At 52.7% G+C, this 16,152-nt stretch overlaps 1 protein-coding gene across 2 annotated transcripts; it reads left to right on the forward strand.

The window, feature by feature from the left end:
* The first annotated feature begins 3,622 nt into the window (after positions 1-3,622).
* On the forward strand, positions 3,623-15,950 carry RASGRP4 (RAS guanyl releasing protein 4). 2 transcript variants are annotated; one of them, XM_037141848.2, is made up of 17 exons: positions 3,623-3,759; positions 5,907-6,106; positions 6,549-6,654; positions 6,782-6,844; positions 7,432-7,563; positions 7,674-7,827; positions 8,924-9,097; positions 10,515-10,631; positions 11,418-11,693; positions 13,274-13,354; positions 13,434-13,538; positions 13,667-13,785; positions 13,897-14,041; positions 14,884-14,920; positions 15,023-15,154; positions 15,270-15,382; positions 15,863-15,950. In XM_037141848.2, the coding sequence occupies exons 1-17, from the start codon at positions 3,737-3,739 to the stop codon at positions 15,917-15,919; spliced, it is 2,034 nt and encodes a 677-aa protein (XP_036997743.2). In that variant the 5' UTR covers positions 3,623-3,736; the 3' UTR covers positions 15,920-15,950. The 2 variants fall into 2 exon arrangements, with proteins under 2 accessions (XP_036997743.2, XP_053523513.1); XM_053667538.1 differs by lacking the exon at positions 15,863-15,950 and having other exon boundaries at positions 15,270-15,842.
* Positions 15,951-16,152: the final 202 nt, after the last annotated feature.

The raw sequence follows: 16,152 nt of genomic DNA on the forward strand, positions 1-16,152 counted from the left end.
GATATTAATGATGTTTCTTTTTTTCCAGTCATCATGATGTGTTGTAAGACCTACTCATGATAGCTCTGGCTGGGTACCTCAGTACCCGCATGTGAAGGGGTTGATCCCTGGTCAGGGCACATACAAGGAACCGCCAGTGAATGAATGCATGGGTGGGAGGGACAACAAGTTGGTGTTTCTTTCTCTCTAAAATCAATCAATAAAAAAAGAACCAATGAGCCCTTTCTGGTGTAGCTCAGTGGATTGAGCGCGGGCTGCGAACCAAAGGGTCGCCAGTTCAATTCCCAGTCAGGGCACATGCCTGGGTTGCAGGCCAGGTCCCCAGTGGGGGCCACGTGAGAGGCAACCACGCACTGATGTTTCTTTCTCTCTCTTTCTCCTTCACTTCCTCTCTCTAAAAATAAAGAAATAAAATCTTTTAAAAAAAAAGAACCAATGAATGCATAAATAAGTAGGACAACAAATCAATGTTTCTCTCTCTCTCTCTCTGCCCCCTCTCTGAAATCAATTTAAAAAAAAAAGACCCATGCCCGGGCCCCTGTGGCTCAGCTGTTTGGGTGTCATCCCAAACCAGCTGAAAGGTCATGGGTTTGATTTCCAGTCAGGGCACATGCCTGGGTTTTGGATTCGGTCCCCAGTCAGGCCATGTGCAAGAGGCAACCGATGGATGTTTCACTCCTTCTCTTTCTCCTCCCTTCGGCTTTCTCTGGAATCGATATGAGAAAAAAAATTTAATAAGTTAATTTTTTAAAAAGAAGACCTACCCATGATGCTCTGTGGGCCCCTTTTCTGTGGCTGCAGGACTCCCTGGTGACTGTCCCCTTCTGTTTACCTATCTACTCCCCTGCGGGTGGACACCCAGGCTGTCCCTAACTCCCCCCAAATAATGTGGCAGCAAACATCCTTGTCTATGACCCCTTATGGAACTGAGCTGAAGGAGAATGTCTCGTGCACACGTACACGCAGGAGCTAATTGCAGGATGACAGGTCCACGTCACAGTTACCCGACTAAGTAGTGTCATGTGGCCCCTGGGAGCAGCTGCCCACTCTGGGTATAAGGGTTCCTAGGTCCCCACCTCCCCAACTTCCACTTGGCAGTTTCCAGCCCCTGACCGCGGCCAGACCAGCTGAGCGACTCTCTGCTGCTGTAACTTGCCCCGCCCTGGTCAGTTCCCAGTGACTCCCAGTCTCTTCCCAGGTGCCTGTCAGAAGTTTTCGTTTCCTCATCACTTGCTCATACTCCTTCCCCACTTTTCTATCAGAGATAGTGTCCTTTTTTTTCTTGCTGATTGCAGCTGTTTCCTGTACATTCCTGATATTTAATAATGTCTCGCTGATTTTAGACATTGGGAATACCCTTCCCTGCTCTATCGTCTGACTTTCATCCCATGGTGTTCTCTTTAAAAGAAATCCTTATTTGGATGTTACCGTATGCACCCTTTTCTGCCATACGAGTTTTGTGGTTTGCTGCAGAAATCTGCCCCTTTCTGGTCGTCACACCCCCGCCAGCCCCGAGGGCAGCGCCAAGACACCAGTGCCAGGGCCTCCCACACTCCCTGAGGCTTCTCTGAAACCTGGGGGTTTGGAGACACTGACCCACCGGAGCTGGGCTCAGCCAGAAATCACATCACCTATGAATGAGATGCCCGTGCTGATGGGCTGCGAGACAGCGCGTCCCGGCAGCAGGGCTTGAGAGCTGAGAAGAGAGAAAGGAAAAGCGGCAGGAAGGGGAAGAGATGCAGAGAGACGGTCTGAAACTACACGGTGTGCCACGTCATGGAAAAGCCAGCGGACGGACGCTGTGCTTGTCTCAGTGCTCTGCTGTGAGAAAAACATCCATGATGACTTCATTTAGTGCAGAAGAGAAAGGAGTACACATGCACTTTTAAGAGCGTTTTGGTAGAATTGACTACACACTAGGCTTGGAAGAATCATGTTCTCAACCGTGAGCCACTGGCGCTGCTCCTGGGTGTGCGCCCCACCGAATCACACACTTTCACGTCCATCGGAAGACAGTCTGTCCACAGCATCCCCCCCCCGAAACAAAACAAAACAAATCGCTCGATGATTCATAGAATGGTCACACAATGACAGATTACATAGCTTAAAAAAAAGGAATAAACTACAACAAAATACAATAACATGGAAAAATCATAAAAACATGATGTTTAATGAAAAAAGCCAGACACAATAAATTATGCCATGCATATGCAGCTCAAAACCGGGCAAAGGTGCTCTGCTGTAATTCAGGCTGGTGGTTACATTTTGGGGGGCAGCCCTGGGAAGGAGCTTCAGGGGGGCGGCAGGGGATGGAAATGTCCTGTCTCTTGATTTGGGTGATTGGCACATGAATACGCTGTTTGTCCTAATTCACCAACCTAAACCCTTAGGGCTGTGCTCTTGTTTGTATGTCAATTAAAAAATATGTCAAGCATAACACATTTACGTAAAAGAATAAAACGTGCGTACTCAAAGGAAAAGTCTATTTCTAGGAGCACGTATTTGTGGACACAAATAAATGCACAACTAACAGGTGGGATGAAACCCGAGACTATACGACATTGGTCACCCCTGCCTAAGAGGGACAGTAGGCCAGGGGGGAGGCTCCCGGAGGGCTGACCCCCATCTCTGATGTTTTCATAATAAGGTAACAGTCTTCAAGACGGTGTGAGGATTTGCCCTGGCCAGTGTGGCTCAGCCGGTTGGGCACCGGCCCACGAAACAAAGGGTCTCTGGTTGATTCACCGTTGGGGCTCATGCCTGGGTTGCGGGTTCAGTCCCCACTGAGGTGCAGAGAGGGGTGGCTGATGACTTCCTCTCTCGATGCAACGTCTCTCTCCCGCTCTTTCTCTTCTCTCTAAAAATAAATGTAAAATCTTACCAAAAAATTATGTAAAGATTAATTGGATTAATATTTTAAAAGCCCATAGGATAGTGTTTGGTATACAGTAGGCACTACATAAAGTAAAAACGTTTTATGGGGTGCAAATGGTGCTATTAATACTAAACTAGGAATAAAAGAAACAAGCCCTGGCTGGTGTAGCTCAGTGGATTGAGCACAGGCCTGCGAAGCAAAGGGTCGCCAGTTCGATTCCCCAGTCAGGGTACATGCCTGGGTTGCAGGCCAGGTCCCCAGTGGAGGCCATGAGAGGCAACCACACATTGATGTTTCTCTCCCACTCTTTCTCCTTCTCTTCCCCTCTCTCTAAAAATAAATAAAATATTAAAAAAAGAAACATTAGAAGGAATACACAAAATATTATGTCTGCAACTTTCCGTTCAAACCTTTGTGCATTGTCCTTACAGAAATACATAGACTTTTCTTTTGAATGTGTTTTTACATAAATGTGTCATATTAGGCATAGTTTTTTTTTAAACTGCTTTTATTGAAGTATGAAAATGACAGAACAGAGAATCACGGGTTTAGAGACAGAAAGATGGGGGAGATAGAGAGAGCCCGCTGGGTGACGGAGGGGGGGTGGGGGCCAGCAGCACCGGAAACCTCAGCCTGAAGGGATCCCCATGTTGGGGGAGGGGGGAGCTTTGGTCTCTCCTCAGCTTCTTCCTTCCCCCTGGCCTGGGGCTGGGTGGGGAGGGGCAGTTCCTCTTTCCTTCCCAAGCACTGAGGAGGCTCCATCGCCCAAGGGGCTAAGAAGCTGGAGCATTGGTGAGGGAGGAGAAGCTGAGCCAGACTCCTGTGAGACCCCCTCCACGCCCCGCCCCACCCTCAGGAAGCATGAACAGGAAAGACTGCAAGAGGTGAGAGGACCCTCCAGGAGACCTGGAGCAGAGCGCTAGAAGGCCCGGGTCTCCTGCGGTGTGGGAAGGCTGGAAGGCACTCAGCAGCCGGTAGGGTGTGAGGCTCCTCCGGGAGCAGGGGCAGAGCAGGGGGCACCAGGTGGAAAGATGCTTCAGGGACACCGGAGCCAGCCAGGGCTGGGGCTCTTTGTGTGAGCGTCTGCGTGTAGTCCACTCTCTCTCTGGAGCTGGAACTGCTCGGGATCCCCTTCTCCCCACCCTCACCTTCATCCTGCCTCCACAGGCTGGGCACTCCGTCCTCCCTGGGGTCTTCCTGGTTCCCCATGACAGTCGTTTGCTGTCCCCTGAACTGGAAGCTCCAGGCTACTTTAGAGCCCTGCCCCACCCCGGGGTTGGGAGAGGGAGGCGGGGCAAACCGGCTCCCCTGTCTCCTGAATCACTCCTGACTGCTTGAGATACTACCAGGGGCGGGCAGTCTGCAGGTAAGGGCCTAGCAGCTGGCTATAGCATCAGGTTCTGGAATGGGCTGCTATCACCAAGGCAAGCCAGCCCTCCTGTCCTTGCAGGACAGTGGTCTTTGGGTTCCTAACCTAGACAGCTCCTCCAGCCTCTTCCAGCACGTCTCTGATGGACAAAGGGGTTCCCTCCCCATAACAACCAGCAGTTGAGTGGCTGAGACCTAGTTGCCTCATATTCTGGCTCTGTGACCTTAGGGAAGGGACCTTAACTGCTCTGTGCCTCAGGTTTTTTTTCTGCCAATAGAAAAAATCGTAGTCCCTCCTAGAAGGGTCACATAAGTGCTCAGTGAGACTCTAGACCAGTAGTTCTCCTCAAGCTTGAGGGCTTGTAAAACACAGGTTGCTGGGCTCACCTCCAATTTTTCTGATTCTTTAAGTCGGGTGGGGCCTGAGAACGCGTATTTATATGAAGTCCCTAGGAGCTGCTGTTTGTACAGGTCGGAGACCATGCTCTGAAAGCCGCTGAGCTAGATAGTTGTTCCAACCTCTGCCCAGGATGTATTTGGCACTCAATCCATGCCCCAGGTCTAGCTCTAGCCAGCTCCCTCACTTTCTCTCTCTGCATCTCAAGTTCAACTTCCCCACCTTTGGCCACTTAATAGCCTGAGCAAACTAAGTCCTTTGCTTAGCACTTTTGAAGAACAAGGCATTAAATATTCAGCAGATTCCCGGGGAAGGTCCAATGATGACTCTCGTTTTTCATATGAGGAAACTGAGACCCAGAGAAAGTAAGTGACTAACATAGCCACACAGCCAGCATACATTTCTCTAACCTCGTTTTGTCTGACTCGTGGAAGCCAAGACTATTTTGCCTGGATTCTTCTCCCTGCTCCCTCCACCATCCCTGTCTCTTCACTATAGTCTTCCCCAGACAGGAACAGCGGCCTGCACCCTCCAGCCTTGGGGAGGCACAAGGCAGAGTGAAGGTTATTTTCAAACTTTCTTTGAAACTGCCTCGGCTCCAAGGACCCCACCCAGTTCTGAAAGCTCCAACATTTTCTCTCTAGGCTCCGAATCTAGGGACTCAGGTGGACGGCTAGACTCAAGTCCTGCAGAAGGGCTGGTTTGATGGAGGGGTCACGGTAGGGGTGGGGGGAGAGATGGAATCTCAGGGGGGGCTGCTGCTCTCAGAAGGGCTAGGGAAAGAAGGCTTAGCATTGGAGAACGAAGGGGAATTCTGAGGAGTCTCCCTGAAGGCACCATCTACCAGGATTCCCCTGGGAAGGACAGGATTCGGGTGGTCTTCACCCATGATTTCCTTTAAGATCAGCAGTAATTATAGGGGTCTGCCAACAGGAAGTGTCTCCCACGATGCCTTGGGATCGAACAGTCAAGGGGAATTTGGGGGCAATGCCTGGAGGGCATTTAGATTCGCTGGAGGGTCACCTCCCATGATTCTCCTGGTGGGAATTCAGGGTAGTCCCGAGGGTCTTTTCTGATTCCCTTCAGGAGACAGGAGTAATTCTTGGAGAAGTCTCTCATGATCTGGAATACTCTGGGGATTTTCTCCCATGAGAGGATTTTGCCCATGGGAGGTCGGAATAACCCTAGGATTTTGCCTTTGGGGCTTTGGGGTCAAGAAGGATTCTGGGGTCTTGACTGAAGGAAGGGGCTCCCCTGGTTTCCTAGGGGGGATGCCCACAGGAAGTCTCACCAGGAATGCCCAGGAAAGACGGGGGGACGGGGCCGGCCCCGACCAGCCCGTCGCCACAAGACATGCCCCAGTCCCCGGGAAATCAGCAAGGTCATGGCTTCCATGGCCCTGGACATACTGAAAGAGGGCGGCTGCAGTGAAGACGAACTGCTGGAGAAATGCATTCGGTCCTTCGGTGAGTGTCTCCCTCCCTGGCCGACCTCCCCGATCCTAAGGTTGGACCATGCACCCACCTCTTCCTAGGACTCAGTTTTGGGAGTTACAACATGGAGTGACTCTCAATGTCCATTTCATGGAAATGACTCTCAACCACTGTGGAGATAAGAGACACACCTGCGTTTCTCTTTCCTGAGATGTGGAGAGAGAGAGGTAGTCTGATGATATTTCCATCTTCGACGTGACTTGCTAGGCATGCATAGTACAGACCAGGGAACCACTGTGCTGATTCATGCACAGTACAGATCAGGAAACTGAGGCACAAGGAGGCCATGTTCCTTGCCCAAGTTCATGCAGAGAGTTAGTGGACCTGGGGTTTGGTCCAGACAGGCCACTGGCTCTAGAGACTGCAGTTCATTGCCCAGGGGCCCTTCTGACTGAATCCCCTTCTCTGCCTCTAGACTCGGCTGGCAACTTGTGCCGTGGGGACCACATTCTGAACATGGTACTAGCCATGCACAGTTGGGTGCTGCCTTCTGCCCGCCTTGCTGCCCGTCTCCTGACATTATATCCTCTCAGGGCTATAAGCAGTGGGTGGAGGGTAGAGGGCAGAGATGTGAGAGTCAGAGCTCTGGGGACAAGATGAGTGGGCAGGTTTGGGACGCTGGATATCCGAGCCTTAACCGGAACTCAAGTACCAGGAGGCCACAGGAAACACACAGGAGCTGAGGCGGCTGCAGATCTGTCACTTGGTCAGGTAGGGCTGGGCCAAGACCTCCATACCCAAGACCTGAGACCTTCACCCCTAACACCTCCCAGGGACTCCCCAGCCCAGTTCCCCACACACCTACCCAGCCCTACTCCCCCAAATCCCACGTTCAGACATCCCGGTTCGGTTGTTAAGACCCTCCTAGTTCTGCATCTTAGAACTCTCACCTCTTAGAGACCCTTAACCTGATCCTATAGACCCTCTCGCAGCTGGTGGCCAGATACCTCTAGTCTGACCCCTAAACCCCCACCTCCCACACACTGCAGCCTAACTTCTAATACCCCCTCATCCTGTTCACCCAAAATCAGATCCTCTGAGACCCTCCCCCACTATCTTGTTACCCAGCAATGCCACTTTCAAGAGACACTCCCCCAGGCTTATCTCCCATTGACCCACCAGCCTGTGTTGAAACCCTCAATGCTGACCCCAGGGTTGCACCATCCTGGTGTTTCCCAGAAGCCTGACCGTCTGGAGATGTCCCAGCCCAGCACCTAGAGATTCCTCAGCCTAAGAGACCCCTTTTAGAGAGCTTCCCCACACACTGCCTCATCCCACCATCCCTAAACCACCCTCAGGTACTGGCTGACCCAACACCCTGAGACAGTGCACCAGGAGCCCCAGGTAGAAGAGGTTATAAGTCGCTTCTGGGCCACTGTGGAGCAGGAAGGCAACTCAGCCCAGAGGAGCTTGGGAGACTCCTCCAACCTGTGAGTCAGCCCTCCCCCCGCTCCACCCACCCCCACTCGGCCATCTCCCTCCATACTCCCACATTCTCCAAACTGAGCCCCTCCAATACCCTGCCTCTCTTTGCCCCCAGCCTGAGCCCTGGTGGCCCCGGCCCCCCACCCTCCGCGAGCAGCCCAGGTATGGGCAAAAAGTGCAAAGTGTCCTTGCTTTTTGACCACCTGGAGGCAGAGGAGCTGGCTCAGCACCTCACTTACCTGGAGTTCCGGTCCTTTCAGGTTATCACGGTGAGGAGCCTTCTCTCTCCAACTAGGGGGAGCTGTGGTGGGGCAGGGCCTGGCTGGGGCCAGGCAGGACTGAGGGGACCCCAGCCTGGACATCAGGCAGGGATCTCAAAGTCTCAAACTCGGTGCTAGGAAAATGAGTTTAGCTGGCTGAGCAGAGAGCTCTGGGTTCAAATCCATCAGTCCCTTCTTATCTGTGTAACTTTGAAATCGTCTCCTCTCTGGAATTGAGTTTTCATATTTGTAAAAGTGGAGGTCATAATGCTTCACTGGCCAGTTGGGAGAATTAAATTAATATGTCCATTTAAAAATGCTTGTCGCAATGCCTGGCACACCATAAGTGCTAAAAATAGGATCAGTGTCTGGTCCAGAGTAGATGCTATCACATTTTACCTACCCAAATGGTAATTTCATGGGCTTCAAACCAATGTGTTAACTATTGCCGTCATCATTTCAAGGGGAGTTGGGGCTCTGGTTTTTGTTTTGTTTGTTTCATACTTCTGTTTTTTTAATTTATTTTTCAATTACAGTTGACAGACAATATTATATTGGTTTCAGCTGTACAATATAGTGACTAGACATTTACGTGCCTTACAAATTGATCACTCTGTTGTGATCCGGTTTCTTAATGTGAAAATCTCCTGGGTCCACCCACACGCGCATGCGTACAGCACAGTGCATGTGGGTGTGGAATGTTGACCCCTTGAGCAGAACACATAGAAATCCAGTTCATGTCCTCTTCGCCATCCTTCCCTTGCTCACTGTATACCCAACAGGTAAACAGTTAAGAGCAACACACTGGGTTCCCACCCTGACTCAAGCGTATGTGATCCTGGGCAAACTACTTACCCTCTCAGTACCTCATTGGCCTCATCTCTAAAATGGGAATAATATAGCAGTCACTTCATAGAGTTGATGTGAGGATTAAATTAGTTAATATGACAAAAGACTCAGGAGAGTGCCTGCCTTCATTTAAACATTTTTCAAATGGGAAAGGGCCATGGTGGTGTCAGGGATATGTGACAGCCAGGCTAGGACATACGAGTGACTGCCAAGGCCTGAGTGCTGGGCCTACCCTCACACCCACCTCATCCCGCAGCCCCAGGACCTGCGAGACTACGTTTTACAGGGCTCCGTGCAGGGTTGCTCGGCTCTGGAAGGATCCGTAGGTCTGAGCAACAGCGTGTCCCGCTGGGTACAGGTCATGGTCCTGAGCCGTCCAGGGCCCTCACAGCGTGCACAGGTGCTAGACAAGTTCATCCACGTGGCACAGGTGAGGCCCGCACCCACAGCTGTGCTCGCTTGGTGGGAGCTTGCACCCCTATAGATCCAGCTGTCCATTCATGGTGATGACATCCCCATGCCCTGGCCGTGCCCCGTCGCATTGAGCCCCCACTCTGATCCCGCTGCCCAGGCCTCAGTTCTGTGGTTCTAAACTGGATTGTGTCCGCCATTTATTTATTTATTTATTTATAATTTTTAGAGAGAGAAAGGGAGGAGGGAGTGGGGGGGGGGAAACATGATTTGTTGTTCCACTTATGTATCCACTGGCTGATTCTTGTACCTGCCCTGCCGGATGGAGCCCACAACCCTGGAGTATCCGGTGGAGTTATAACCAACTGTGCTGCCTGGCCAAGGCCCAGCCTTTTTCGCTGGCCTTCGTATCACCGCTTGGAACCAGCCCTGGCCCCACCTCTTTGCCCTAAACTTGACAGTTGACAACAGCCCTCCTGGTCTGGGTTCCAAACTCTGTACCTGATATATTCTATATCCAGGGCAATGAAAGCATCTCTTTTATGCCCTCTACCTCGGCGTCACGCTCCACACCAGTCCCTACACCCCAGCAGCCCCTTCCTGATTGTGCCTGCGTCCCTCTCCCTTCACGTCAGGTCTCTCCTCGGCCCCGCCCCGTGCGTCTCGCCCCTCCCCCACAGATACGTTCCCTCCCTCCCAGAGAAAAGGGAAGCCCTCCTCCACCCCCCAGTGGCCACGCCCCTTGCGTACTTCCTTGCAGACCACGCCCTTCCTCTGGCTTCTCCCACCGCCTTGCTTCCCTAGCCGGGCCCCTTAGACGCGGTCTGCTGTCTGCCTGGGGTCTCCTGGGTCTGAGCATCTGCTGCTACTCCTCCCCGGTTCCACTTTCTCCTCGATGTGACCTGTGTCCTTCAAACTTGGAAAAGGGCAATCCCTCCTGACGACCCCACGCCTGTCTCAGGAGAGGAAGGAAGAATGGCAGAGGAGGACAGAGCCTGGGGGTCTGTTGGATTTGTACAAGCCCTCCATATCATTCTGCCCCCATTCACCTCTGCCTGGTTCCTAACTCCTCACCTCTTGTCTCCCCTCCTCTGTCTGACTTTCAGAGCAGTTGGAAGTCCACATACTTGACACCTGACATCTGTCTGAATCTCCCACACCTGACACACTTCGGTCTAGTCCAACACCCCTTCGCTTTTTTCTGACCTCACGTTAGTCTGTCCCCTTCCAGACCTCTGTGTAATGCCTACATACCTGCTGTGGCCCACTCCTGCCTGACATATCTCACCTCTCTGATGCCAACACTGGCCTGGACCCGCCCATGCCTGGGACCCCAACCTCAACTGGGATCCTCTCAACTGAGTTGTCATCTGAACCCCCAACTTGGCTATGCCCTGTGTGGCACTCAGCACCTCTCCATTGTCCTCCCTTCCTAGAGGCTCCGCCAGCTGCAGAATTTCAACACACTGATGGCAGTCACTGGGGGCCTGTGTCACAGTGCCATTTCCAGGCTCAAGGACTCCCATGCTCACCTGAGCCCTGACAGCACCAAGGTGAGGTTCCACTACCCTCCCAAAAGGCACAGTGGCCCTGATCCCCCATTTCTCCCCAAGCCGCTCCATCCCTGCCCTGGAGCCACCTGGAACCCTTGTTCATCCAAATCCAACAGACCCCCAGGCTCTGTCCTCCTCTGCCAGTCTTCCTTCCTCCTCACCCATCAACCCATCATGCCAACCCCTCTTACTCTCTGCGTGTCCAGCCCTGAGCAGGACTGGAGAGAGACAGGTGAGAGAGATGCTAACAGAGAATTTGCAGACTAGATGGAGAGTAAAACGATGCCCCCAGGGGTGTCAGCACTTGGGCCACCCATGGGAGGAGCATGGGATGGGATGTCCTAGGAATGTCTGGGCAGAGTGAGTCATTCCTGAGTCTGGTGTGTGGCTGAGGTCAGGAGGTGGCAGGGGATGCCTGGGGGCGATCCAGGTGAGCCCTGCAAGCTGAACTAAGGTGTCTGGCTTTATCCAGAGGGCACGAAGGAGCTAGGCAATCTCTGAGAATGATGGCAGCATCCATGATCAGATTCGGGTTTTGGAAAAATCACTCTGGCATGGGGAGTGAGAGACAGGGACCCAAGAGGAAGAACAGTTTGGGAAGACGCCGATGCCAATGTGGGGCATGGAGGGGCTCAGGGAGGCGTCCAGAACAGCACCGAGCCCCTGGAGGTCAGGACCCCACACAGGAGACTGCTAGGACACACTCCTCCAGGGGGCTAAGGGAGCAGAACCTGCTTTCCCAATAACATGCCACTGCCCCCCACCCCAATGTGGCCACCCACACAGGCCCTGCTGGAGCTGACTGAGCTGCTTGCTGCCCACAACAACTACTCCTGCTATCGCCGAACTTGGGCTGTCTGCACAGGATTCCGGCTGCCTGTGCTGGGTGTGCACCTCAAGGACCTGGTGTCCCTGTATGAGGCCCAGCCAGACAGGTTCCCTGATGGCCGCTTGCACCTTCCCAAGCTCAACAGCCTGTACCTGCGGCTGCAGGAGCTGGCAGCCCTCCAGAAGCAGCAGCCCCCCTGCACTGCCAATGAGGACCTGCTGCATCTGCTCACGGTGAGCTGCCCTGCTCAGGCTGCGCTGCCTGAGGCTGAGCCTGGGGCACTGAGATTTGGGGTTCTGGGTGGCTGACGGGCTGCATGCAGGACGAGGAGAGACTAGTGCTGGGATGTGTGGCCTTTGAAACCAGAGCTGCTAGGGGTTTTTTTCCCCCCTAAGTGTGTGGCCTTGGGCAAATCACTTAAGCCTTTGGCTTGTTTCCTTACCAGCAAAATGGGAATAATAACAGGACCCACTTCAGAGCGTGGCTGAGAAGAATCAATCAATAATATAATTCACATGAAGTGCTTAAACTAACACCTGCAACACAGTGAGCTCTAAGTAAATGATACATTTTTCTCCCATCCTCCTAGCAACTCAAGTATACATTGACCTCCAGAACTGCTTTGGGCTTTCATACCTCTGAATTCCCAGGTCCTGAGCTTTTCATGTCACTAGTCCAAAATCCCGGGCTTTAACATATCCAGGAATGAGCATAAAGCCAGTAATAGCCATTGGTCACTTACTCTAGGCCAGGAACCATGCAAAACACTATAGTGTACTCCATTCCATCTGCGTACCTCCAAGGGGGGGGGCTCTTATCGTGCCCATTCCACAGAGCGGGAAACTGACGGCCATGGAGGTGAGGTCACCTGCCCACTGTCCCACAGCAGTGAAACCTGGATCTGAACCTGGGCAGGCCAGCTTCAGAACCCACGTGTGTAACATGTGTGAACCACACACTATGTCCTAAAACTGGAAGTGCAGGATTCTGGAGACACATATGTAGAGGGGTGGGCAAAAGTAGGTTCACAGCGTGAATGTGCAAAACATAGACTTTATCCTTGTACTATTATTTATTATTGTATTATTTATTTGTATTACAACTGTAAACCTACTTTTGCCCGCCTCTGTATATTTTCTAATATTCTAAGGAGGACCAGTTACATAGTTCGCAGGGCCCAATATGGGGTCCCCTGTTCCAGATGCTAAAGAATTTTAAGACAGTAATGGCAGAGCACTGAACAGAGTGGGGGCCCTCCTGAGTGTGGGGCCCCCCAGTGAAGCTGGCCCTGCCCTAAGATAAGCGGTGCCAAAGGCCCTATGGTTTGCTGACTCCGAAAAGCCATCAGCCCAGGTATTTCCTGGGCACCCTGGAGAGGCCTGGCGCTGCCCCAGGCACTGAGGCTCACGGCAGCGAGCAGGCCAGAAAAAAGGGGTCACCGTTCTTGTGGGGCTGACGTCCTAATGTGGGGACAGCCCACACAACAGAGCAAGTAAGTTAACCATGGGTCTTTCAGATGAGAAGTGTGGTAGACAAGATTAAGGCAGAGAAAGTCACGGAAAGGTTTGTGATTGTAGGTGTGTGTGTGATTTTAAATAGCATTTAAAAAAAGGCCTCAGTGAAAAAACGGCGTATCTGGACTAGGGAGGAGTGCTGTGCAGAGCGGATAAGTCTCAGTGGGAGAGAAGGCCCCAGGGGTCCCCAGAGAAGAGGGGGGCTTTGGGAAAAGGGGGAGAATGACGGCCCAGGCAGGTCGCAGGCTGCAGGTAGGAGGATGGACACAGAGGGTCTGAAACACTCTGCCCACCCCCAGCTTTCCCTGGACCTCTTCTACACGGAGGATGAAATCTACAAGCTTTCTTACGCCCGGGAGCCTCGCTGTTCCAAGAGTCTGGTGAGACCTGACCCCTGATCTCCGACCTGCAGCCCAGGCCTATACACTGACTAACTGTGCCCCTCTGTCCCTGCCCCAGCCACTCTCCCCCTTCAAAGCACCCCTGGTGGTGGAATGGGCCCCTGGTGTGACACCCAAGCCCGACAGGGCCACCCTGGGCCGGCACGTGGAGCAGCTGGTGGAGGTGAGGCGGAGACTGGCCTGGCTGCTGAGGGCCAGGCAGGAGGCTGTACAGACAGCCGGGAGGAGGGGGCCTGGGGCTGAGGGGAGCATGACTTGGCCCTACTCTCCCCTCCCCATGCTCCTCTGAAGTCTGTGTTCAAGAATTATGACCCCGAGGGCCGAGGAAGCATCTCTCTGGAGGACTTTGAGCGACTCTCAGGCAACTTCCCCTTTGCCTGTCATGGGCTCCACCCACCCCCCCGCCAGGGGTAAGTGCTTTGACTCTTGGGTCCCCCAAGGACGAGGATCCCAGGGTTGCCAGGACTCCAGGGTCTGGGAGAAAGGGGCCAGTCACGCTGAAGCAAGGTCTCTGCCCCCAGGAGTGGCTCCTTCAGCCGAGAGGAGCTGACAGACTACCTGCTCCGGGCCAGTGCCATCTGCTCCAAGTTGGGCCTGGCCTTCCTGCACACCTTCCACGAGGTCACCTTCCGCAAGCCCACCTTCTGTGACAGCTGCAGTGGTTTTGTGAGCACTTGGCCCACTCTCACCCTTGGGGCCCATGTTCCGAGTGTCCTAGCTCCTCCTGATCTGGGCTCAGACACCAGCCCTTTCCTGGAACACTCAGTCCCCAAGCCCCAAATAATCCCCAAATTCCAGAAAATCCTTCAGCCTCAAATAATCCCCACATTTCACATACGCCCTAAACATTTGGGTAGTTGCTACATCTGGGTAATTCCAAAATCTAACTAATACCCAAATCCCACATGATAACCTCCATCCTGGGTAATTGCCAAAGCATGGATAAACCCTAAAGTCCTATTTAATCTGTAAACCTGGGTAGATGATCTCCAGTCTATCACCAAGTCTCTAGACTCTGGGTGATTTCCAAATGTACCCTCTGGATAATGGAGAAATCTCTCAGTTTCCAAACAAAGGCTAATTTACAAACCTTGGACTTCCCAAATTTGCTTTTTGTTCACTAAATACTTGTTGAGCACCTCCTATGTGCCGACACGGTTCTAGGTTCAGAGGGTGTGTGTGTGTGGTGTGTGTGTGTGTATGTGTGTGTGTGAGAGAGAGAGAGAGATGGGGGTAGGGGAGGCACAGCAGGAAATGGAACAGACACAATCCTGCCCAAAGAATTCCAAATCTGACCCAATTCTAGTAACCTAGGTGACTCCCCAAACTTGAGAGAACCCTTACGTTCCGTCAACCTTCAGATCCCACATAAGCCTCCAGCAATGAGAATTTCCAAAACCCGGATGGTTTGCACACTTCCCAGGGGCCCCTGCCGCATCCACCCGCAGTCTCCCTCTCCTAGCCTCGGTAATCGGCAATCGGTAACCTGTTCTGCTTCCTCTTCCCAGCTCTGGGGTGTCACCAAGCAAGGCTACCGCTGTCGGGGTGAGTGGGCACCAGTGACGGGGGAGGGAAATTCAGGTCTTGCAACCTGGAAGAATGGGGTATGATCTGGGCCTTTGGCCCTTAACTGATGCTTTTCCCCAGATTGTGGGCTGTGTTGCCACAAACACTGCAGAGACCGAGTGAAGGAAGAGTGTAAGAGACCAGGGACCAAGGGAGATATGGGCCCCCCAGGAGCCCCCGTCCCGCCTGCACCAACACCCCATGCCAGCTGCGGTAAGACCCAGGGGGTGGCGGTCCTGGGAAGGGGCTTGGTGGACAGGAATAAACCCTAAGGTCAGGAAGCCCTTCCCATCACACCCACGTTCCTCCCTCCACGCCCCACAAACAGGCCCTGAGGACAGTCTTTCCTACACACTCTCCCTGGAACCTGAGGCGGGACACCCCCTGTGCCACGCCTGGACACAGACGGAGCCCCCACTCCCTTCCTGGGAACCAGAGACGGTGAGGAGGAACTGCCCCCAAGCCCATCTGGACACAGGGAGACCAATGCACGTGCCTGGGGAACCCAAACAGATTTGGGGGAGCACAGCAAAGTAAAAATGTGTAAAAGTCCTCAATTACTTGCGTAGGAGAGTGTAGATTCTGTTTAATTTTTAATGTTAGAAAAATAGAAATTTCAGTACGCTGAGGGAGAGAAGGGGTAGCCTCTAGTAGAACGGAAAAAGGATGTTAGGAAGAAAAAAAAAACTCAATAAGATGGCAAGAATATGACCAAATATATCGGGAGCTACAATAAATGTCAGTGAAATGAATTCCACTTTTCAAAGGCAGAGATCAGATTGGGTTAAAAAAAAAAAAAAAAAGGCTCACAGGGAACATTCAGTCACCCGCTTAACTAAATAGCCTGGTGAGGTGCTGCTCCTGGCAATGACATGTCTCCTGGACGCCCTCCCACATCACCCAACGTCTTCCTCCCTCCAGGTCCCCCTCCCAAGGACAGCCTCGCCACCCAGCCAGTCCTCCAAGCCGAACTCCTAGACATGGCCTTGGCCGCTTCTCTCCCTCCCTCCCCCAGAGCCAGGCCCCAGGTCGTGTTACTCAGCCTCCAGCAGAACTGCCAGCGGGATGGGATCGCCTCCTCTGTACCCTCACTGCCTTCAGGGAAGCGTCCACTGTCTCTTACCCCCAAAAGAAAGTTATGAAGGTTATTTTCTTTTGTACGTCAGAGTAGCTATGAATCATACTCCCTTTTCCTACACTTTGTATGCAGC

This window comes from Artibeus jamaicensis, unplaced genomic scaffold (assembly GCF_021234435.1).
Source record: "Artibeus jamaicensis isolate MK-2021 breed Jamaican fruit bat unplaced genomic scaffold, CSHL_Jam_final contig_47, whole genome shotgun sequence".
Classification (NCBI taxonomy): Eukaryota; Metazoa; Chordata; class Mammalia; order Chiroptera; family Phyllostomidae; genus Artibeus; species Artibeus jamaicensis.

Bases quoted from the DNA above. Each gene is read 5' to 3' on its own strand.
- RASGRP4 (XM_053667538.1), top strand. From the start codon at position 3,737: ATGAACAGGAAAGACTGCAAGAG. The intron at 6,655-6,781 runs ATATCCTCTCAG...ACCGGAACTCAA, and splicing joins GCTGCCCGTCTCCTGACATT to GTACCAGGAGGCCACAGGAA. The intron at 9,098-10,514 runs GTGAGGCCCGCA...CTCCCTTCCTAG, and splicing joins AGTTCATCCACGTGGCACAG to AGGCTCCGCCAGCTGCAGAA.